Source organism: Populus alba, chromosome 2, assembly GCF_005239225.2.
Source record: "Populus alba chromosome 2, ASM523922v2, whole genome shotgun sequence".
Taxonomy (NCBI): domain Eukaryota; kingdom Viridiplantae; phylum Streptophyta; class Magnoliopsida; order Malpighiales; family Salicaceae; genus Populus; species Populus alba.
Window position 1 is genome coordinate 3,900,299 of NC_133285.1, and position 23,923 is coordinate 3,924,221.

At 34.2% G+C, this 23,923-nt stretch overlaps 2 protein-coding genes and 1 pseudogene across 2 annotated transcripts; 2 read left to right on the forward strand and 1 right to left on the reverse strand.

The window, feature by feature from the left end:
• Positions 1-332: 332 nt before the first annotated feature.
• LOC118049364 (COMPASS-like H3K4 histone methylase component WDR5B) lies at positions 333-2,099 on the forward strand. The gene is made up of 2 exons (XM_035059351.2): positions 333-1,035; positions 1,547-2,099. Exons 1-2 carry the CDS (start codon positions 379-381, stop codon positions 1,832-1,834), a joined length of 945 nt encoding a protein of 314 aa, XP_034915242.1. The 5' UTR covers positions 333-378; the 3' UTR covers positions 1,835-2,099.
• A 135-nt stretch (positions 2,100-2,234) lies between these two features.
• On the forward strand, positions 2,235-6,028 carry LOC118049365 (N-terminal acetyltransferase B complex catalytic subunit NAA20-like; annotated as a pseudogene).
• A 3,910-nt stretch (positions 6,029-9,938) lies between these two features.
• Positions 9,939-17,429, reverse strand: LOC118049193 (ent-copalyl diphosphate synthase 1-like). The gene is given in 16 exon segments (XM_035059124.2): positions 9,939-10,277; positions 10,623-10,820; positions 10,963-11,086; positions 11,572-11,814; positions 11,908-12,006; positions 13,595-13,710; positions 14,229-14,455; positions 14,555-14,667; positions 14,756-14,876; positions 14,969-15,183; positions 15,361-15,544; positions 15,657-15,960; positions 16,080-16,177; positions 16,419-16,455; positions 16,458-16,504; positions 17,282-17,429. Coding segments are annotated over 16 exon segments (2,487 nt in total). The 5' UTR covers positions 17,400-17,429; the 3' UTR covers positions 9,939-10,034.
• Between the last annotated feature and the right edge of the window lie 6,494 nt (positions 17,430-23,923).

Genomic DNA, 23,923 nt, shown 5'->3' on the forward strand with positions numbered 1-23,923 from the left:
AAGCTCATCTTAACAAAGTGCGCACTGCAGCTTGTCCCGTATCTTGAAAGAGAGAAGCTTTCCCTGATACCTTACCAGTCGATAAATTAATATTTGGCATTAATCTTATATATGATTTTCACTTCTAGAAAATTTAATGGATGTTGCAGCTTGCAAGAGAGTATTGAAGAGTGTTAATGGATGTAGTCCTGAAGGTTTTCAGGCCCGTTGTTTTCTTAAAGGGCAAAAAACCGGCAGACGCCAACCTACCTTGGGCCAAGGCCCAATGATCCCTCAAACACTTGTCCCATGGGTTAAGAAAGCAATCCCCTCCGCTATATAAGCAAGCAAGTAGCTGCTTCCGCATCTTCCATCGGAACTTTCACTTGGGATTTGGTGATGGCCAGCAGTGGATCGCAACAGACACAACCTTACAAACCTTACAGGCACATACGAACCCTGAGGGGCCACGAGCGAGCAGTCTCCTGCGTAAAATTTTCAAACGATGGAACGCTCCTGGCCTCAGCCTCCTTGGACAAAACCCTAATTCTCTGGTCCTCTCCCGACTTCTCCCTTGTCCACCGCCTCATAGGGCACTCCGAGGGCGTATCGGACCTCGCCTGGTCCTCTGACTCTCACTATATCTGCTCCGCCTCTGATGACCGCACTCTCCGCATCTGGGACGCACGCACCCCCTTCGATTGCCTTAAGATCCTCAAGGGCCACTCTGATTTCGTGTTCTGTGTGAATTTTAATCCTCAGTCGAACTTAATCGTCTCGGGTTCTTTTGATGAAACGATTCGAATTTGGGAGGTGAAGACAGGGAAATGCGTTAGGGTCATTAGAGCTCATTCTATGCCGGTAACATCAGTGCATTTTAATAGAGATGGTTCATTGATCGTCTCGGGGAGTCATGATGGTTCTTGTAAGATTTGGGAGGCTTCTTCTGGTACTTGTTTGAAGACTCTCATTGATGATAAGAACCCTGCTGTGTCCTTTGTTAAATTCTCGCCTAATGGAAAGTTCATTCTCGTTGCCACTCTTGATAGCACTCTTGTAAGTTTTCACCTTGTTGGTTTGGTTAAGTTCCATATCCTACAATAATTCAAGATTATATTATGATTCTTGAACTGATAAACGTTTTTAATGATGCTAGAAGTGAAAGCAATCTTGGGTTTTAGGGGTTGGTAGGTTTGTGATTTTGGGTAGATATTATTGTGCATTTTTACTCACTGTTTTTGCTGTTAAATGCTCAGGATTTGTGGAGCTTTGTAATTAGGATTTGGTTTTGTGTGTTTCTACTCCCTGAAAATGTATGCTTTTATTCCTAGTTTCCGTTTGCTTTAACTGTTTTGAGCATTATGGTTCTGTCACCTGGTAGAGTTTTTGTTTTGGTAGATTCCAAATATTGAGCACGAGAGCATGCATAATAAGATTTAAATTTGAGTTCCCTTCTGCATTCTGGATGTTAGATGTGTAGCAATGCAAACTGGGACAGTAATCTTCAGAATCCAAGAGAATTGTTTGTTGTTTTCATGCTTGCTTAATTTCAATTTTCTGTCGCCAGAAACTTTGGAATTACTCGACGGGGAAGTTCTTGAAGATTTACTCTGGTCACACCAACAAAGTATACTGCATAACCTCGACATTCTCTGTGACAAATGGGAAATACATCGTGAGTGGGTCTGAAGACAAGTGTGTTTACTTGTGGGATCTCCAGCAAAAAACCATGGTTCAGAAACTAGAAGGCCATACTGATACTGCCATTTCTGTAACATGCCACCCTACAGAGAACAAGATAGCTTCTGCTGGCCTTGATGGTGATAAATCAATCAGAATTTGGCATCAAGATTAGAGAATCTTACACCATGTGCATTGATATGTCAAAAGAGTGTTGATGATCAACAAGTTAAAAAGGAAGTTCATGATCTGAGGCATTAACGTATTATCTGGTGAATCCTATCAACCATGTTATTATCTGGTGGCCACTGTATTGATAAACATTTCTTATGAGTGAATCGTGTGGGCTTCTTCATTCCAAATGGGTATTGTAATGGCAAGGTCTAATAGATCTCTAGATAATAACAATTTGAAACAAATATATATTATTCTTTTTTGTATCTTTTGCTTTTTTTTTTCCTTGTATACGAGGGGCCAAAGGCCCAGAAACAGAGGAAAATTACACAATCTCAGCAACCCAATACCCCACATATTCCTATACAAATACTCCATTATGAAAGGAGTCTGCCAAAAAAAATAAAATTAAAGTGTATCATTGTCTAGCGTTGCCCCAAAATTTGCTAGGTTATCTCTACTAAAATTTGCTTATAAACATGACTAACCTTAAGATAGTCCAATTCCCATCAGTGACAATAAGTTTCTTGCTTTGTTTCACCAACAAAGAACCAGCCTCCTTGTGATTTAAAAAACAATGATAGATGCACCACCCATGCATCAAACACTAGCAAGAGCCACCTGACCCCCATGTTGCACGCCATTTCCGGACCTATCTTCACGGCCACAGTTCAGCTTTCAAGGCATTGCAGCAACCAATACCAGCTGCCAAACCCATCATGAATCTGCGGGGAGCATCTCGAATTAACCCACCAGCTCCAGCAGGGCCAGGATTTACCCGTGTTCAACTTTGGCCCACCATCTTGGGAAGCTTTCCAACTTTTCCATCCCCCCGTGTGAGGTTTCGAACTTTTCTTTTCTCGTGGCCGCGTAGGCAAGCTGGCTAGTACTTGAAAGATAGAGAGAGAGAGAGAGAGAGAGAGAGCGACTTCTTTGTTTTAGTGGGGGTATTATTACGGCCCAGAGAAAATTGCAAAAGAGGTAAATCCAATCCTGGCCCATTTTGGAATTTGCCGGCCACATCCAAGAAACAACGAGCGAAGAAGAAAGATGACGACAATTCGATGATTCAGCTGCAACGATCTTCTCGGCTTCGCCTCCGTCAATGTCGACCATCTCACTGAAACTGTAAGGAACCTTGTTGCGAGCAACACTTGAAAGTCACTTCTTTCTTGTGTTTCAATTCGGTTATATATACTGTTACGATTTAAAATCTGTTATTACTGTGCAAGAAGTCGTCTCTTGTAACAGAATACAAACTATCAAATGGGAAGAGAAACGAATATATATAAAACTTATTCAGTTCAATATGTCATTTTACATGACTTATTTGGCAAGATGTCCCGATTATTTCCATGTTGCTGAAGGCCCTGGAAACAAAATCATGGGCTACAGTAAGCCTTTCCTTCCTACTATTATATTTTTTTTTTTTTTAAATCCTGTGAATTGCATTTGAATTGGTTGTTGCAGTAATGGGGAAAGTAGAAGGACAAGGCGAGTCGTGGCATGGTCATGTGACAGCTGTGGCTACAGAATACCGCAGGCAGCAGTTGGCTAAGACACTTATGAATCTATTGGAAGATATCAACGACAAGATATAAGATTAACCTTACATCACTTACAGTTATGTTATTTTGTGTTTTATTTTAGCTTAGCTGCTATTTTCGCTGAAGGTAGGAATTTGGTTTGATTTTTCAGAAATTTATCATGGAAACTTTCTTTTGTTTTGGAATTTATCAAGAGATTTGTATCACTCTACGGAACTGTAGAATGGGACTTTAAATGCTTGGAGAGAGGTTGGTTCGAGTTTAGTTTTAGCTCATGGTTTTTGGTTACTTTTAGTTTTTCTTCTTTCAACAAGACATTGCAGCATTACGAGGTTCTTTAAATTATGATTTTTTTAAAAATATGCCGAAATGTTATTTCTTCATCGCTAAATATCATTCAGTTCAAGTTGACCAGCAGCTTGACATAAACAGATCTTCTAAACGATCCATTTCTTCTCCTCTCATCGTTGGCCTGGCTGTTAGTCAACTGTGCAATGCCGTATAATTTGGATGCAATTGATTGAAATTGTGTTTGTTTGGTTACATCTGCATTTTTTCGAATTGCATGTTGTCTTTCGGCGAGTTATTGCTTAAAAATAAGTCTCCCTGCTTCTTTCTAATTTGAGAAACCTTTCTGCAGTGATAAGGCTTATTTTGTAGATCTCTTTGTGAGAGCATCAAATACACCAGCCATAAAGATGTATGAGAAGGTAATGGTTCTTTGAATTCTTTTTGGTATCTAGACATTTCTTGCTGCTTGATCATTCTGAGTTTGTAATGAATATGCATGCTTTTTTGAAGCATGAAAGAGTCTTCAGTGAAAGTAATTGAACTTAACCTCAAAACTTGATCTCGTTAACAAACATGATTCAAATTTAATCTATAGAGACTCGAAGCTCGTGTTTTCATTTAGAAAGTCAGCCATTCTGGACGATTCAATCATAACAAGAAAGAGCATTGCTACTTTTGGCTACTGGCTCTTAAATTTGATTTCTTTTATTTCTGTCCTATGTTTCCTTACAAACTGGCTGTTGAGCTTCTGGTCTGGTGGGTTCCTTCCAAAGAACTAGGGGTTGTAAGGTGCTTAGATGCCTTACGAAGATTGCTTTTGGATAATCTGTTTGCAGAGTGTCATTTTTAGAATGGATAATTCTGGAAAATCAATCAATTTGTGCTTGTCTCCCAACCCCATGCATAGATGTCTAACTTCTCTCTTCTTCTATGACATAAATTATTTTTTGCTGGCTAGGGTATTAATTGAATTTGGCCACGTGCTTTATATTAGAAATCCTCTGGAAATTCTTCATAAAGTTTTTGTTTAGTGGCAGCTAGAAAGGAATTTAGAAAGGGTTACTTGCTGCTTCTTTGCTTCAGATCCCCCATGTAGATTAATCAGAGAATTTATTAGCTGTTAAGTTCATATTTTTAATAGCAAACTGTGAGGGACAGTCATACTATTTTCTGAATGAAAGAAGCTCTATTCTACAAGTTGAGAAATGATTAGTGTGTAACGGGGAATTAGAACCTTGTGGTGATTGAGTCTTGATATGCTCTTTAGTAGAGTAACTAGGACTGCTCTTCTTTAGACCGTGGGCCAAATTCAGAATACACAATGAAAGTAATGATCCCAATTAAAAGAAAAGAAAAATTGAAACTTCCACCTGCAGCCTGCCAGTTTTATCTTTCAGTACTTGAAAATGAATGTGGAACCAAAAAAAGAAAAAGAAAAAAGAAAGAAAACAGGAGTAGATATCAGCAATGTGCTGGAGCTTGTGAATTATTGGAAGGATAATCTTTCTACTTTAATGTTGTGGAACAGATATTGTATAACTCTTTTGTTTTATTCTAGGCTATTGCCGACTTTCTTTTAGTTAATTTGTACATCAACCTTGCCCCGCTCCTTTCAGAGATTATCTGGGTTTTCTACTTTGACAAGGTCTATATTCTTCATTTACAGTGTTATGCAGGCAGACCCCCTGCCTGTTATGAAGTTCACATCCAACTTGACCTGCTCTTATTGCTGTTCTCTGGGTTTACACTTTGATAAGGTCCGTTCTTGCATGTAACATGCAGATGGGCTTTCCTTTTATGAGGTTATATAATGCATTTAGATATGACCATGGAATTATATTTTCAATGAGACAAAACGATTCTTATTCTTCTGCCTTTGTCTCTCAGCCCGGGTATGTAATCTATAGAAGGGTGCTGCGCTATTATTCAGGGGAGGAAGATGGATTAGGTAAGTGTTCCATATCTGGCTTAAACATCCCCAAACACCTTCCATTGAGCTTACGTTGCTTCTCACCACCAACAATGCTGTGTTATGTTTTCAGATACAAGGAAAGCTTTATCTAGAGACGTCGAAAAGAAATCCACTATCCCCCCCAAGCGGCCAGTTACTCCTGGTGAATTGGAATACGATTAAATCTGCATTTTGTTGATAAATGAAGTTGAAGGTGATGGTTTTGACTCTTGGAATGAAAATGATGCCCGAGTCTGTGGGTCCATTGTAGAGCTTTTGTCTTATAAAGGAGAGCAGTGTCTTGTATCTTTTATCTGTTCAACATGACTGCATGAAGAAGGGAAGGGACGTGCTTCTGACAGACCAAGCTCTTCTCTTGGATTATGAATTTATTACTTGTTTTGCCGTATGCTATGTTTCTTCTTTCAGAAGCATTGAGAATGCCAACTTTCCATCCAGGCTCCATGAGGAGGGAGCAAGGCACTTTTCGATTCGCCTCTTCTTTTTCATGAACTTGTTTTTTTAAAAAACAAATGTGGGGTGATCTATCTCAGCAGGTGATTGGCACACACTTCTGTGAATGTCTGGTGAAGACTGATTCCCGTAGCAGGCTCATTTTCTAGTGACAACCAAAGCCATTGCGCAGAATGCCTGAATGGGCTTGCGATTATTGCATATAGGATTTCTAGGAGGATCGATGCAGCAAAACAGCGGGGAGGGCCACGTATTCGACCATACTCTAGAGTACTTCAGTCCATTACATCCTTAATCAACTGAAAGTAGGGTACCATATCAATCTCAGCAAACCAAACTATTCTGTGACGTTTAAGGCTATGCTTGGCTATGGGCTGCTTTTTGAATCACCTCTTGAAGTCCTGAGAACTCCACACAGAGGTCCCTCTCACCTGAATCTGCTCCTGAATCCGACAGTAGTCTGTAAAAATATTTTTTTAACAGAATATAAACTCTGATTATATAGAATATAAAACTATAAGAAAAATATTTTAACTAATTATATATTTGAATAATTTTAATCTAGTAGTAAATAATAAAATAATACAGTTAAAATAAAAGTGAAATAAGCAATATAAATATTAAAATACCTTCAAATATATAATTCAAATAAAAATTCATATATGATTTAAATAACTTAAAAATATATACAATGCAATTATGTCCATAAATTTCATTAACTAAAAAATTAACAAATTTAAAAAAAATAATTTGTTCATGAATTAATATATGCATCAACAAGGATTTATAATGTAGAGAGTTGAACAAGTTAAAAAAGAAGAGAACATAAATGTATATGGTTAAATTCCTGATTGAATTAAGTTGAGTGGGGTTAAATAAGCTACTAAAAACCTGATTAAATCAACTTGTTTTTATTGTGGTAATATTTTATATGATTTAAATTAAAAATTTAATTTTAAATTAAACTTTAAGTCATTAATAATAAAATGTAAAATTAAACTTTTAATTATAGATTGTGGAGTGGAGTGTTGGGGAACTCGAATGAGAAACAATTAATTTTTTAATTTTTGTTAAATTTATAAAATCAATTTAATTTTACTGATTTTTAAAATTTGAACTAATTTTTATCGAATTTGGTCGATGTCAAGTTTTTAACTTTATATATATATATATATATATATATATATATATATAAAGTCATAAAATTATATGATTTTAGAGAAAACTAGAAATTTTAACAATAATAGGTCATGTAGATATCAAATCATACCTTAAAGTTCAAATTCCATTGCATATGCACTGATGGGACCTCTGTCCCTTGCATGTTCCCGGCTTGCACGACAAAGAAACAGGCATGAAGAGAAGCTTCACGTGCCATTGTTCTTATCCAAAAGAATTTTTCAGAAATCAGTGATGGTGATTTGAAGGGCTTTACCCAAACGGGTCCAAACAATATGCCTTTTGCTTTTACAATGATGGGTCTCATGTTTTAAAGCCTTTTCTTTTTTAATGAAATTTTATAAATCTTATGTTTCCCTTTTCTTTTTGATCAACATATCTTTTATTTATAAAAAAAAAATGAAAGAAAAAACTTTTCTTTACCATCTGCCATGGCCATGATTGATCCATTTCCAACCTCATGTAACCCATTACTTGCTTCGGAGCATGTACAGTCCTCGGTTCATATTGGGTACTATTTGAATAAGATTTGTTTGATGGGATATGTTAATAATTTCAGGTATTAATGAGACATGTATGATATATTAAGCCTCTTCCATGTCTCTTAAATAAACCATCCACGTGGAATTTGATGAAATTTTAAAAAATTATTTCTTTCGAAGGCTTCTCGAGACTTGTATAAACACTCTAAAAAAAAATTATGAATTTTTTTAATAGAAAAATTCAAAATTAATCACAAAAATATTATTTTATAAAAACTTTGCCATAGAAAAATAAATTAAAAGTTGGAGGGAATTTAAAAAATTGAATTTTTAAAGGGAGCTCGTGGTCACAAATAGGTTACAAATAATTTTTTTAAAAATTGATTTAATTTTGTTTAACCTAAAATAATTAATCTTTATAAATAAAAAAAAATTGATGATTAATAATGATTTTTTTAATATAATTAATTTTCCTACTGAAATTATTGATAAATCATCATCTATAATTCTCAAATAATTGTTGCTACCATCATTTATTTTTATTTTTGGTGATAACACCATCATCATTCTTAATTCTGTCACATATCAATCACAAAGAAAAGCAATTCACAAACTAAATTTAAACCGAAATTGTGACAACTTGATTTGTGACTTTAACACTTGATCATACATTGAAAAAAAAAAAAAAACCCACGTCGAAGTGCACACGGTCACAAATTTCGATCACAAATCAAAACTTTCTTCTGTCACTACGCATTTTGACCGAAAAAGAGAATCAACTTTGAAAACACGGTCTCATGTCACATTGTCTGCCATTCTGTCACTGTACATTTTGGAAGAAACTTCTGCAGCACTAACCTCATCGAAAAAGTGGAGAACACAATTATCTTCATAACAAATTAATGCGGTTAATTTACCAACACACCCACTTGCTAAGTTAGGGCAAACCCACGATCTCTCTCTCTCTCTCTCTCTCTCTCTCTCTCTCTCTCTCTCTCACTTGCTAAGTTACTTGATAAAACTATCTCATGTCACCAACATTCGATGTTGCCGATTAAAGTCGGATTCTTTATGAAGGTATTGAAATTTACATGAAATATAAAACATGATTAGAAGAATAAGTTTAAGTTTTTAGTTTGAAATAATTTTTTAATAAATTATCAAAACTTTATTTATTAAACAGTCAAAGATTCAAATTTTATCATTTTATTTTATTTAATAAAAATTAAATATATTAGAAAATAAAATAAATTATATTTTGAATTTTATTTAATAGTTTAATTTTTTAAGTTAAAATAATTATTTAAAATTTATAAGAGATAGAGGGTGAGATTTCCTGTCTACTTTCTTGTCAATGAGACACCAAATATCTTGATAAGGGATTTTAGGTATCTCCACTTTTGTTTCAAACACAGCTCACTTTGTAACATGTTCTGTGTTTCAGCCATTTCACTGAATACATTCAAGTAACCAATCTGCCTTGCAACAAGTTTTCGAAAGAGGGCCACGTTCTTTATGTATCAGCTCAATTAATGTGGCTTACCATATATTTATGTCGATTATCTAATTTATTCCTACAAATATGTAGTTGGTTGGACAAGTGCAAGTGTCTTATGTCCTATATATGATTTTGGATGAGACATATCTATCACTAGCTTTTCACATGTCTGTACGTAGACTTTCTGTCTGGGTTGGGTTTGATAGGGTGAACACTAAGAGAGAGTTTACAAATATCTATCACAAAGCACACTTTGGATATCCATATAATCAGGGAAGACTGTTGAAGAGATTAATCCCTAAAAAGAATTTGAGATGATTTCTAAAAATTTGAGATTAATTCCTAAAAAAGTTGGTTTTCCGCTGGCTATCATTACTATATTGTGGTGGAGGGCATTTTCAAAAGTTTTTGAGAATTCGGGGATTGATATTGTTCAAGAAATCTTGAGTAATACGACCAAAGTCGTACATTTTTAATCCATGGAAGCATGACAGAATTTATCAAAAACCTAATCGAGTCCCATATGGTTCATTTTGATCCAGACCTGGATGTCTGAACCATTCAATCAACCTGCTGGTCACTTCTGATGCTCAGCATGTAGCCCGAGATTAAACAAAAAAAACATGTTTACTAACACCAAAGAAAAAAATCTTGGATTACGTGTAGCATACCATATACCTATCTTTACTGTGAAATTGAATGATTTTATTCATTTGTGGTTTTCGTTTACAAGAAAGCACTGATGAAATGGCTATAATATAAATAAATACACATAAAGACTAAGCCACTGTCTCAAAAAGCACTTTAGCTATATGGTAGTTGATAGTCCCAGGATCACAGAATGCGGTGTAGTAAAAACTCTTGGCTACTTGAAGGAATGTTTGCTTGATTTTAGTATCTATTCCATCCGAGGTCTTTTGGATCACTAACTGCATAAGTTCTTGCATGTCAGATTCTATTTGCGGGGTTGTGATTCTGTCAGTGCTACCGGTGATAGTGCTGTAGCTTCCGTTGCCATGCACCTAAGAAATCGTAGAAGAAAAACAATTGCTGGATGATTATTTTAAGAAGAAATATAAAATTCATCAAACAAGAAAGAGGATGGTATGTATAATTGTATAAGAAAATTGTGAAGCTTATTTGCGTCCAGTTGGTATTATCGGAGATGCAGACCCCACCCCCACAGCACTCTTTTTGTGAGAAACCGCACCCAAGTTATATCAGTTTAACCATTCTAACTGCTCTTTGATAACCTCGTACGGTGTACATGGCAGTAGCAAGGTTTGCAAGGGACGATTGCCCGAATGACCAATACGAATCCCTAAGTGACATTAGTAAGGGTGCTCTAGCTGGTCTCTTTCACTAACCTTGTTCTTCTGGTAATAACCAAGTTGATAGCATATTCTGTTTGCCAGGTCGGCGAGCTGTTCATATTGAGGATGATGGGCCAAGAGCTCCTCGGAGACCAAATAGCCAGCTGTCAGGTTTATTGTTTGCACCAGCAGTTCTGCTTCCCCTCGGCGTCTATCTCCTTCCAATTCCCAGCTCAAGAGCCACCTTTCCCACTACATATATTTGTTAGGGAAAAGAAAACACACTTGAATTAGAACATTGGAACTTGCACTAGTCTATATTTAGGCATACTGGAATAGAGTAACATATTTTTAATGTTCATTTTGCTCATATTATATTCAGTTAGCAACTCACAGCATGACGCAAACTGTGGCTAATGTCTCGACCATGAACCTCCAATGCGCCAAAAGAGAGCTGATTTAGGGTTCCAAGCAGCATCTTAACGAGTTCCTTCCTTGTCTTCTTTGTACCCGTCCTCCTGCGACACACAAGAATCACACATAAATAATCAGTTTCCTTTCCTTGAACCTTAAGCAAATTGTTATTATTTTATCAAAAGAAAGGCACATTGACATTATATTCGAAACTAGCAAGTGCTCACGTGTTTGCTCAATCAAAGTCAAGATAATTTTGTGCAAATATAGTTTAATAATTTAGTAAATACATAAGAAAATGAGAATAAAAATGATATTATTTATTAATCTGTTTGAAGAAAGGCATATGGTACAGTAATTTGATGAGACAGATAAGAGTGGACGGCCGGCCTCTTGTTTTCTGGTCAATGTTGTGACAAAAGTTCAAGCACTTTGAAATTCTCCTCGGTGCTATTATTATATGTGATTTGTTTTCTTCATCTTTGTCTGCAACAAGAGGTGAAATAATGCAATGTAATTAAGCTTAACTGATGATAATTAAGCTTAAGACAGTGAAGAATGTTAATTATTTATGGATCAGTAAATTTACCTTCCATTAATGCTAATACCGGTGCTGAATTCATGCACGAAAGTTCTCCTCCGAGCACCGGAACTGTCACTATCCTCGTGGAAATAAGAGTGGATCATCTCGAGCAAGATCGCAGTCTTAGCCCATGCAAGTCGCTCATTGGACCTTTCCGGCTCAAATACACTGGCTGCTGCCACAAAATAAGAGTAGAGGAGGGTTTTTCTGCTTATCCCAAAATCTCGTAGATTGCATTCTTCATACCACCTGCAAATCAATATTATTTTTAGAATAAATGCTAATCAACTCTTCAAGGGGTTGCATTATAATTGAAGATTGGGTGCTGTCTTGGACACTTACTTTTGAAAATTGGCCCATTCAATGCGATGTAATGCTTGGCAGTTGTTGTAGTCTAGTCTTGCCAGCTGGAGATACTCATTGTTGTTTACGTATGGCATTCTGCGTTAAAAAGAGCCTCATAATTGGACAATGGCAATTATCTTGTACCAACAATTATATATTCTAATTTTATAGTTAAAATGAAGAGCATGCCAAATCCAAGTAACCACGCCTACAACTTTTTGTTGACGGATTTTATAATGCGTTTTGGAATATTTCAAAGCTATTTATTATCTTTATATATACTTTTTGAATTTTTTTTTCAAATAGTTGCAAAATCAACTTTTTGGACGAATTTCATGCTTTTTTTCTTTGTAATTTTGGATTATTTTTTCTACTTTCTAACCTAGTTAAGGTTTTGTACACCTCTTAAAAAGAAAGACTTGATTATAATTATTTTCAGAAAAATAAAATTTGTAAATTTGGGGCTCACGTCTAGAGCCTTTTTTACCCATACAATTATTTTATGTTATTTGTTTAATTGTTGTCTTTGATAATAGGTCCCTAACTAATACTGAGAATCTAAGGTAGATACAGATAAGATAATCCCTTGAGCGAGAAAAGAATATATTTAAGGATTTTGAATTTTGTATCAAAATTCTTGAGTTTTCAGGGACTTTACATGTAAAAGAATTCATAGACTAATAATTGAATGGGATTGAACATATTTTTTACTACAGGATGTGCCTTAACATATGTGAATAGAGTTGGTTGCGATTAGTTTAATGGGCAGGACATAGATAATGAAGATAAATGATTATGCTTATAGGATTTATCTTCCCCGTCACCTGAAGAATTATGATATCTTCAATGTCCAATACTTGACCTTTTATTAGGAGGAGGAATAGATAATGAATGATTTTGAGTAGTCATGTATGGGTCTACGCTAACTAAATAAAAATCTGCACTAGACAAATTATATGGATGACCTAAGACCAGTGGGATAAATCTAGATTCAAGATGAGATTTGGTTGTGCTAGATCAAAATAATAAATCAAAATGTTATAACTTTTGATTTGATTATTGGATCGCACTTAAATTTTTATAGGAGAATATAAAGGTTGTTTTCCCTGTAATATCCAATGCATTGCTACAAAGACCATATGATCTTTAGATATCACAAGTCTCACTATTTTTTGTGATTTTTTTGTTATTTTTAAATTTTATACTTCCTTCCTTTGTAATCTTGGTATTTTTTTTAGTTAATGTTGGGTTTGACCTATTTAAAGTTTTGTAAATCTCCTATGTAATAAAATAAAATTGATTATCATTATTTTCATAAAAATAAAATTTGTTAATTTAGGACTCACATCTGCAGCCTTTTTCACCCATACAATTATGATGTGTTCTTAATTTAATTGAAAAAAAAAACTTATTTGCTAGTATCAAGAGACGAAGAACTACTTATGAATTAACTTTGGAAGATTCAACACAGTCACGTTGATTGCTGGTGGCTACTACTATATACGTATATGTTCTCTTTGTCTTCGATCCAAAACGTATAATATTATGGCAACAAAAAAGAAGAAGCATATACTACACTACTTATAAATAAAGCAGACATTGTGTGTGTATGAGTGCTGGCCTGTAATTAAGAAAGCGATTAAAAAATAGGAACATAAGCAAATTAACAACTTGGGTGTGTAACCTGTAAAGGGTCTTCCCAATCCAGACGTCATCTTCACCACCATACTGTTCTATGTAGAATCTCGACTCCACGCGAGGCAAGCTCGCATGCCATGGAATTTCCAATGCAAATCCCACCTATATATTATAAATAAATTTAAGGCCCGTAAGATTAATTACAGTGTAGAACGAAAGGGACACTTGAAATTGCCACGTGAGCAGCACAGTAAATCCACCCTTATCCTTAGACATGAGTTTGCTAAAAGTCGACTCGGATTTATTTCAAAACTATATTATTTAATTTTTTTAAGAAAATAAACAAAATATTTTAGATAAAAGTTTTTTTTTAAATAAACTATTATTATTATTATTATTATATATATATATACATAATTTTTAAAAAAAATAAAATTAACTCATTCAAATTTAATTGGATTTAAATAGATTAACTTGATTTTTTTTAATCAACTTTTAAAATAATTAATTTAAAAAGAAACCCAAGAAAGCCAATAAACCATGGGTTTAATAACCATGGTGAGCAAGGTGCTCTTAAGCATAAAATAAAGTAGTACTCTATACCATTTTCACTTGCTTGTGCTGCAAGATTGATAAAATTGGCTCAAAGAGTACATCAAATATCAAGTTTTAGACGATACCTCGCCAGGTAAGTCCTTCGTTATAAGCCATTTATCTAGAAGTTCATTAGCAGCTTGTTTTTCTCTTAGGAATTTGAATGAGAATTCCTTGGCCTTCTCAAGGATCTTCTCTCCCGGAAACAGCAGCTGAGAAGCTCTATACAGGTTGAGCATTCCTGTTACTGCCGCTGTTGACTGCCCCGCAAAGCAGAAAAATTCACCGCCTTTCTCAAAATGCTTGAACACGTCTATCAGATATAAAAGAAAACGCCAGGATTAATAAATATAACAGTAATTGGAAAAGTTTCTTTACTGTTTTAATTTTTGTTTGTCGTGAATAGATTTACCAGCAGAAACATGGTGCCCATTTAATCTTAGTACCCTGAATCCCATGGCTGTGTCATCAATATCATGGACCTCAGAGTTTCTTGCCCAGCAAATGCCATCTTCGGTCCAATATCTGAAGTGATTTTAAATACCATTTTAGAAAAGTAAATGGTTTTCTTACACATTTCGTGCATTTCTCTAAGTAGAAAAAAGAAAAATACCTATGAATATAACTGACACATTCGTCGATCTGGGATTCGAAATATCTTGATATTCCCAAGCGCTGCAAACGATCCACGGCCCATATGTGCTCAAATAAGTCAACCGGGTAGACATTGGGAACTAAAAAAAATGGTTAAACAGATAGAATTAAGCATGAGATCCTCAAAGTAAATGATTTCTAGTCAAGAACGGGAATAATTAAAGCACTTTACCTCCCCCTTCGAATCTTTGGACCGCCTTATTTAAATATTCCATGCAGTTTTTATCTTTAGTTTGACTGAGTGCGAAGGCAGTGGAGGACGGGGAGAACAAGAATGACCCATCTTGACTCTGTAATTTTAGAAGCTTTTTCCATTCCAGGCCTGGCATTCCTTCTAAGCTATGGAGTAGTGTTGTGGGCACATTGTGCATTATGTCCTTGGGTATCCTATCCACACACACACACACACACACAATAATTGCATTACATACATGTAATGATAACCAGGTTCCTGTGTACTTTGCAAAATAGTAAAAAGATGTGACCGCTTTAGTTCAATTATCATATAATATACAGGAAAGCTAGGAAACACAATTATGAGTGAAGTTTGTGTAATGAAACAACCTTGTCAGCTTTAAATTTCTACTGGCATAAATCTCTTGCAGGACAGGAGAATCATAAGGAACTTCGATGTCTAATTTTTTAGCTATCTCGAGAAGTGAAGGGAAAGCAACTTCAAATCCAATGGGCATGTGCTCAGCGTTTTCATCTTCAAGCTTGCATAAGTTGTCTCTAAAAAATAACATACCTGATATAATGATGAAGCGGGTGCCATGTTAGCTTATCATGAATACACTCGGGTGGAGAAAATCGATCCTGCATGCTACCCTGGAACATAGCAATTTATGGACGGTACTAACCTTTTTCACATTTTTCTTGGTGTAAATTCCATGATTTCAATGCGACAACACATGCTAGCGTATTGATCAACCTATCATGCGCCAAAAATATTTCAGCATCACCCCATGAGCCATCTGGAAGCTGATTGTTTGCAATCCACTGAAGGCTAGATGGGAATTGAGGAAGACCACTCCCGTTAATGTCTTCCACAAGAGCAACCCATGCGGTGTCATAAGCTGAGATGCTTATCTCTCCATCCTCCATCATTTCCAGCATTGCTTTAATAGTTTTGACATGCTCGTCTATTTCCTTAGCTACAGAGACCTTTTTTTTTCAACAATAAAAACAAATGAAAGGAATCTCATATTGAGTTTTTTATTTTTTTAGTGCATAAAATAGTATTATAACAAAAAAAAAAAAAAAAACTACTACTTTCATATCACCTTAGCAGCATCTTCTTCTGTGTCATCCTCCACAACATCGTGATGAGGCCAGTTTATCAATGGCAGACCATTTTGTTGATGAAACAAGTCTGCATATCCTGTACAGCAGTTATATATATATAATTATATATATCTCCAATAACTTAAATGATTTAACATTTGAATTTCACTAACTTTTGGAATGATCTTTTATATTAAATGCTATTAAATAATAATTTATTAGAGATTGATATATCTCCAATAACTTAAATGATTTAACATTTGAATTTCACTAACTTTTGGAATAATCTTTCATATTAAATGCTATTAAATAATAATTTATTAGAGATTGTAGCGTACCTTGAGTGCGAGGTTTGGATATAGCACTGCATCTTGAGTAGCATGAAAGTTATCTTGCTTGCCTCTAGCCCCATACAGCCAAACACCTGTTGAAAGGACGCCATAGTGGTTACCTCAAATAACTACCTCCCTTAGTCGTAATATATAATTAGTACCTGGTTACTTATTTGTAAATTAAATATTATTATCGATGTACTAGATTTTAGTGGAATTCCTTAGGAAAAGAAATTAAATACTATAGCACTTTTGGGTAGGAATATATGATGTTGCCACTAAGTAGAAGTAATTCAGATAGATTCTTTTATATATATATATATATATATATATATATAGACACACACTCTGCTTATGAAAGCAAGAAAACAATATATATATATATAGAGAGAGAGAGAAATTAGTACGAATGGATTCAGAAAAATTAAGAAAGATATTTAAAATGGTAACCAGTACTGAAATTTGACACAGTTTTTACAGCTAGCCCGGGGCAATTAATATTTGCATTTTGGCGTTTCTAAACCCAAAAACCATCCAAGATGATCAGAAAGAAAAGAAGTGTATATATTGCTGGTGTGGTTCTCACGATTAAATCAAAGAAAAGCATGAAATTTGATCAATCTTGAAATGGTAAAGGTAATGCTAATGATCACTTTCCTTGATTAACAGCAGGATTCTAGACAAACTTCACAAGGGATCATCATCATTAACCCGACAAAATTAAACGCATGCATGGAGTTTAAGCAGAAAAAAGAAAAAACAAAACACCAAAAGTACAAAGTTGGCGTGTGGCTGGTGTGGTTTCGTTGAGACTCAGAAGGAATAAGAAGAGGTGACCATTTAGGAAATTAATTAGGCAAACCACTCACCTGATGGAGGAGGAAGGGGATGGATAGTATTGTTAGAGGAGGAAAAGGAAGATCTTGGTGTGCTTGGTATTACCGTAGAGAAGAGATGGATAGAGGAGTAATATTGATGAGAGGACATGATGTTTATTTTTTGTTTTGCTGCGAGGAGCAAGGTAGCCCAAAACCACGCCCCAGTATTTAAATGTGGAGATCGAGTGGGCAAGGAAGATGACAGAATCGATTTCCCAGGAGATTCCCGCTTAGAGGTGCATGGGATGGTTTCCAAAATACAAAACTATAGAATTGAGGGCACTCCCGTCCTTTTCCTCTCTCTCTCTCTCTCTCTCTCTCTATTATCTCTTGCTAGCTGCTACTATTTTCTTTGTTTTTTTCTCCTACGTCTTTCTCGTATGTGGTGGAGGTGGTAGGAAGAAATGTTCCCATCATATCTCTATGGCCCTCTGATGGGGTTCACACCGATGACTAAGCTTTTATATACCCATCAAGAAAAAAGAAAAAAAAATTTGGATTCTCTCTGTGTTCTTTTGATAGGATTTTTTACGCTGTGATTTTCCTCCCAAAAGTACATTTCTATACATTGTAGATAAACATTCAACATGTTTAGGAGATCCTATTGCCATCAAATTCACATAATCTGAATAAAAAAGGAAACAAATTCACAAGATATCCATATCACTCAATTGTATATTCCCTTACTAGGAATAGCCTTTAATTTCCTTTTATTTTCCTATTTTAGCCCCCAACTAAAAGGGTAGCATGATCATATATAGCACGAAGTCCTTCGGCTTTTCTATTGGTTAATATAACATAAATTCCAATGCCATTTGTTATAAAAGAGATAGCTGTGCAGATTTTATTGTGCACGCATTCACAAATAATTGGGGATTTCAATGGGTTTTTTTATTATTATTTTCATCATCAAACGTTTTTTCTCTATAATTTAAGCTTTTAGTGGCTAAATTGATAGCTAATTGGGTCTAGTTTGTTAATGATAGGGTAAATTGACAAATAAAGATCAAAAATGAAAAACATAATGAAACCAAATGGTACTTTCAAAATTGTTGCAAAAAGTTAACTTTGATTCTTCAACTTTCCACTTTCCACTGGATATATACATTTTTAGTCCATCTAATTTTTTAAAATTCACTTTTACTCCAAGACCTTTATTTTAACTCTGCGGTCCTAAATTTGGGAGAGGAGAGAGACTTGTAGGATTTTAACTGAAGAGAGAGAAAGTCATCATTGTTATAATAAATCATAAAAAGATAGCTATGCAGATTTTATTGTGCATGCATTCACAAATAATTGGGGATTTCAATAGGTTTTTTTTATATATTTTCATCATCAAATTATTTCTCTTTATAATTTAAGCTTTTAGTGGCTAAATTGATAGCTAATTGGGTCTAGTTTGTTAAGGATGGGGTAGATTGAAAAATAAAGAACAAAAGTTAAAAACATGAGGAAGCCAAATGGTACTTTCAAAATTGATGCAAAAAATTAACTTTGATTCTTCAACTTTCCACTAGATATATACATTTTTAGTCCATTTAATTTTTTAAAATTCACTTTTGCTCTAAGACTTTTTTTTTTTACTCTGCGGTCCCTGAATTTGGACGAGGAGAGAGAGACTTGTTAGATTTTGACTAAAGAGAGAGAAAGTCATCATTGACACTAAATTTCACTAAATATATTTTTAGCTTAGATTTTGACATGTCATTTGCCTCTTAAAAAAAAAAAGAATATAGTTGACCCAAGCATGTCGGGCCAGTCAGGCATGTACACCTGAGGTTTTTTTATCATTTAATTTTTTTTCTTTCAATTTTGTTCCTTTAAAGTTGGGCTTTTATTGACTTTTTTTTATTAATTTTATCTTTCAATATTTTGTTGGTTTTGGATTGGTTTTCATGATTTATTTTGGTTTGCTTTCTCTAGGATTATCGTAATCTCAAATAAGTGTTTCAACATTTGGTTAGTGCTCAATTTGCAAGTATCTATTTTTTAATCATACATATAATTAAGTAAAAAATAGTTTAAAACAACAAAGTTATTAAACTCAATAGAGTCCATGATACGAGTCATGGATTTAACGGTTAAGTCGCAAAGTTGATGTCAATCCAATATGTTATCATCTCAATATTTTTTTAAAAAAATATGTCATATTATATTTTTTTATGTCAAACCATGTTTTTATTTGTTATTCAGGTTGTCTTCAGACTTACCAAGTTGACTAGGTCACGTCAGGATAATTCACACATAATTTAATTTAAAACACGGACTAGCAAAAAATAGAGTTAGAAGATTTAAAGTTTGACCTGCTTAACCAGATTCAATCACAATACCAAAGATTTCCTCTCGGTTCGAATATTGTTTTTACAATAAAAAAAAAATTGATATGACCTGCAGCATAGCAAGTCCACATTGCACACATAATCCTGGACATGCCCCTTATAAGTCGAGCGTGCCTGCATATTGTTTTGGACTATTTATACAGGTGTTTTCAATTTCATATCTCAAATCATGTTTTAATTAATTTAATTCAGGCTATCTTTTTTTAACGTGGATGTTTGGGTCAGCTTGCGCGCACCTCGACTTATCCCACAAGCCCTGAAGTTAACGACCATGTAAGCCTCCAGTAACCCTAAGGTTTGTGGGACTCAAACTGGTGATCTCTAGAAATCAAACTCAAGGCCTAACCAGTTAAGTTACACCCTTTAGGGTTTTAATTCAGGCTATCTTGAATTACTGTGGTTTGAATATTATTTTTCAATGCTTTATACGTGGTTAGCTTAGTCTCATAACTTGTGTCATGAGTTTAGGGGGTTAACTCAAGTTTTTTTTTTTGTCTTTTTATAATAGATATTTTTTTTTTCAATTTCATCCTTCAATATTAGGTTGATTGAAAATTAGGTTTCATAATTTATTTCAGATTGATTTCTATGAGGTTATCTTGATCTCATGACTCGAGTTGCGGGTTTGGCGGATTAACTTTGTTGACTCGAGTTTTTTTATCTTTTTTTAATTGGTATTTTTTTTATTTCATCATTCAGCATTGAGTTGGTTATGAATTAGGATTCATTATTTATTTTGGTTTACTTTCTATAAAGTTATCCTGGTTTTATTCTTGGGTCACATATTTTACGGGTTAACCCAGGTAGATTCAGGTTGTTTTATTGTTTCATGTTTTTAGATAACAATCAAATTCATTATTTATTGTCTTTCTATAAGGTTATCTTAGTCTCATGACCCGAGTCATGGGTTTGGCAAGTTAACTTAGGTATTTTGTTATTTTGTTATTTAATTATTTTCAATTTTATTCTTTAACATTGAGTTGATTGAGAATTGAGTTTTATATTTTATTTTGATTTTCTTTATATGAGGTTATCATAGTCTCATAATCTGGATCATGGATTTGACGGGTTAACCTGAGGGTTGGCCCAGATCAATCCAATATATATGTTGTTATTTCAATGTTATTTAATAAAAAAAAGATGTTGTCTTAAATTTTTATAAATCAAACTATGTTTTTACCGATTGTTAGGGTTACGTTTAGATCTATCAAGTCAATCAGGTCATATCGGCCAACCTCTATATGATTTAAAAAAATGCTAGCAATGTTTGGATGTTTCTTTTGTATATTCAAACAAAAATAATTAATCTAACCCACAACATAGCGCGTGTTAATGATCTAGTTACAACTATGTGTGGTCTTCACTTTTGGTTCATATAAATTTGATTGAAAATGAAGTTTCGTGATTTGTTTTGGTTTGTTTTCTATGAGGTTATCCTGATTTTATAAATCGGGTTACAGGTTTGATAGATTAACCCGGGTTAACTCAAATTGTTTTTTATGTTTTTTTTAATTGATTTTTCAATCTCAATTCCTTCCTTCAACATTAGGTTTATTGGGGATTGAGATTTTCATAATTTTTTTTTCAATTTATTTTTTACGAGATTATCTCAGTCTCATATCGTAAACCGTGGGTTTGACAAGTGAATTAAGTTGACACGATTTTTTTCCTCCTGTTTTGTGTTGGATTAATTGGAAATTAGACATCATGATTTGTTTTGGTTTGCTTTCCATGAGTTTATTCTCGTTTCATGACTTGAGTCACAAGTTTGGTAGGGTTAACCCAGGCTAACTCAAGTCTCTTTTTTTGTCTATTTTGTAATTGATTTTTTTTTTAGTTTCATCTTTTAATATGAGATTTATTGAGAATTGGGCTTCATAATTTAATTTAATTTGCTTTCAATTGGGTTATCATGATCTCATGAACCAGGTTGCACACGATTTTGGCATGTTAACTTGGGTTGACTCATGTTATTTTTTTTTAATTTTTTTTTTAATTTCATCATTCAAGATTGGGTTTATGAAAAATTAGACTTTGTAATTTGTTTTGACTTGTTTTCTATGATGTTATCATAATCTTACAACCTAACATTCAGATTAGTTGGTTAACCCGAATCGACCTAATAGTTGTCATCCCAATATTTTTTTAAAAAAATATATCGTCTTGAATATTTATTTTAAGTCAAATTATGTTTTTATAGGTTGTCTAAATTATTTTTGAACTTGTCAAGTTGATCAAGTCACGTCAAGTAAATCTCCATTTGGTTTAAATTTTTTTATTAGAAAAAAATAAACATCTAATTAATAATTTTTTTACATTAATTTTTATCTACCTGACATGCAACGTAGAGCGGGAAATTATCTAGTTATATCTATAATATTAAATAAAAAATTATTAAATAAAACCATAAAAATAATAGTGAATTTTCAATCGATCAACAACAACCGAAAGAAACCCATGAATTAACGCCGAGAAAAATCAAACTCAGCCACTAACCACCACGCCCTCCAACAGAATAATTATTGCATATATAATTATCCTTTTCCTTAGGACACCTAATAAACCAACAAAAGCAGTCGTCTCAAAAACCTTTTATGATAATTCAATCCCACCATATTATTGATCTGAGTGTTTGTTTCCGATGTGGAATCTGGCAGTTTTATCAACTTTGATTCTTTCTGCCCATCATTTTATGACTAATATATGTGCTTCTCGGTGCTCCCCTTGCCACAAAAATGCCCTCTTAATTACGGCATTTTTATACAAATATCTGTGTGTTTAAACAAAACATCGCTTTGAAGAGTTAATTTAAAGCCACCAATTTAATTTACTCACCCACATGAAGAAAAAAAAAACTAGAAATAATAGCGTAAAATAAATATATTTTTAAAATGATTTTGAATTGAATGTTTATATTCTTGAAAGCTGAATTGAAAGGTAAACTCTCTTTATCCCACCCGTCACTGTCTTTCTGACTCCAAACAGTAATCAAAGTATCAAACCAAACCCTCCTCTATAGTTTACTTTATCAAGATGCCTTTTTTTGACCACCGTGTATGCTTGCAGGAAAGTGCCAGAATCTTCCATGGCAGCTCATGCGCACGCACGCAATGGACATGGACAGTCGATTTTATTTATGCACGTATTTAATTATTATTAATCTCTTGTCGCCCATGACGATGAAGTGATTATTTTTTTAACACAATTAAATCAGCTTCATTAACTAGGAGAATGGTGGAGACTTTTGAAAACTTTCGTCTGACTTTTCTAAACCTTTATTAAATTAAGGTTTCGAGGCGCATATATGACTGCAGACTCCTATGAAATGACATTTTACTTCCTCAACCTTTTTGAGGATTGGACAATATAATTTGACCAAAGTTAATTACGGGCAGTAGTGCATAATTAATCATCGCTTTCTTCTTTCCCTCAAAACTTAAGCAAGCAGTCCAAAGCAGTATGATGACGTTAAACAATGACTTGTTAGTCGGAGATGCTGTTTCCTCGGTCCAATTATTCCTCTATGGAGCCGACCAAACACACTCTTATGTCTTTGCTGTCTACACACACATGTATGTATATATCTATGTATACTTTTGTATATTATACACACACACATGTATGTATGTATGTATACTTCTTTATATACTAATACAGGGACTGGACTGTATAATATATGCACCATAGTTTAAACCAGTGAGGTTGGTTTTTTATCTTTTAATTTCCCATGTAGCTGGAAATTTATAATTAGTTAATGGTAATGTCTCTAGCTAGCCACTGACAAGAATGGGCAATTCGACAGGCAATGTTGAAAATTCAAAATGATCACTCCCGAGATAATTAATGCTATTTTTGTGTTTCTTAGATCAACCCTATACGGAATAAAAAGTCTTTGAAGAGGGTTCCTCGGAAGGGACAAGTTCGGAACAAGCTTTTCCCAGGTGCATGCAGTGCAGTATGCAAGTTGATGCATGCTGAGTTGCGGATTGGATGCATGATCTTGATAACTGCAATTCTACCTCGGTTTCCAGCATTAATCACCTCAAAAATGGCCAATGTTCAGAGACCCGCAGTCATAATTCTGCCTTTGCTGGTGGATAAGAAAGAAGAAATTTCATATACCCGCAGCCTTTGCTGCTGGATTGCTGATTGGTTGCATGATCTTGAATCTTGATTCCTTTACGCCCTTTATATATATACATATAATAACTTTACGACTTTGCTGGTGGATAAAAAAGATTAAATTTCCTTTTTATTCTATCCTATTCCTCTCTAGGATAAGGTGAACCTTTAA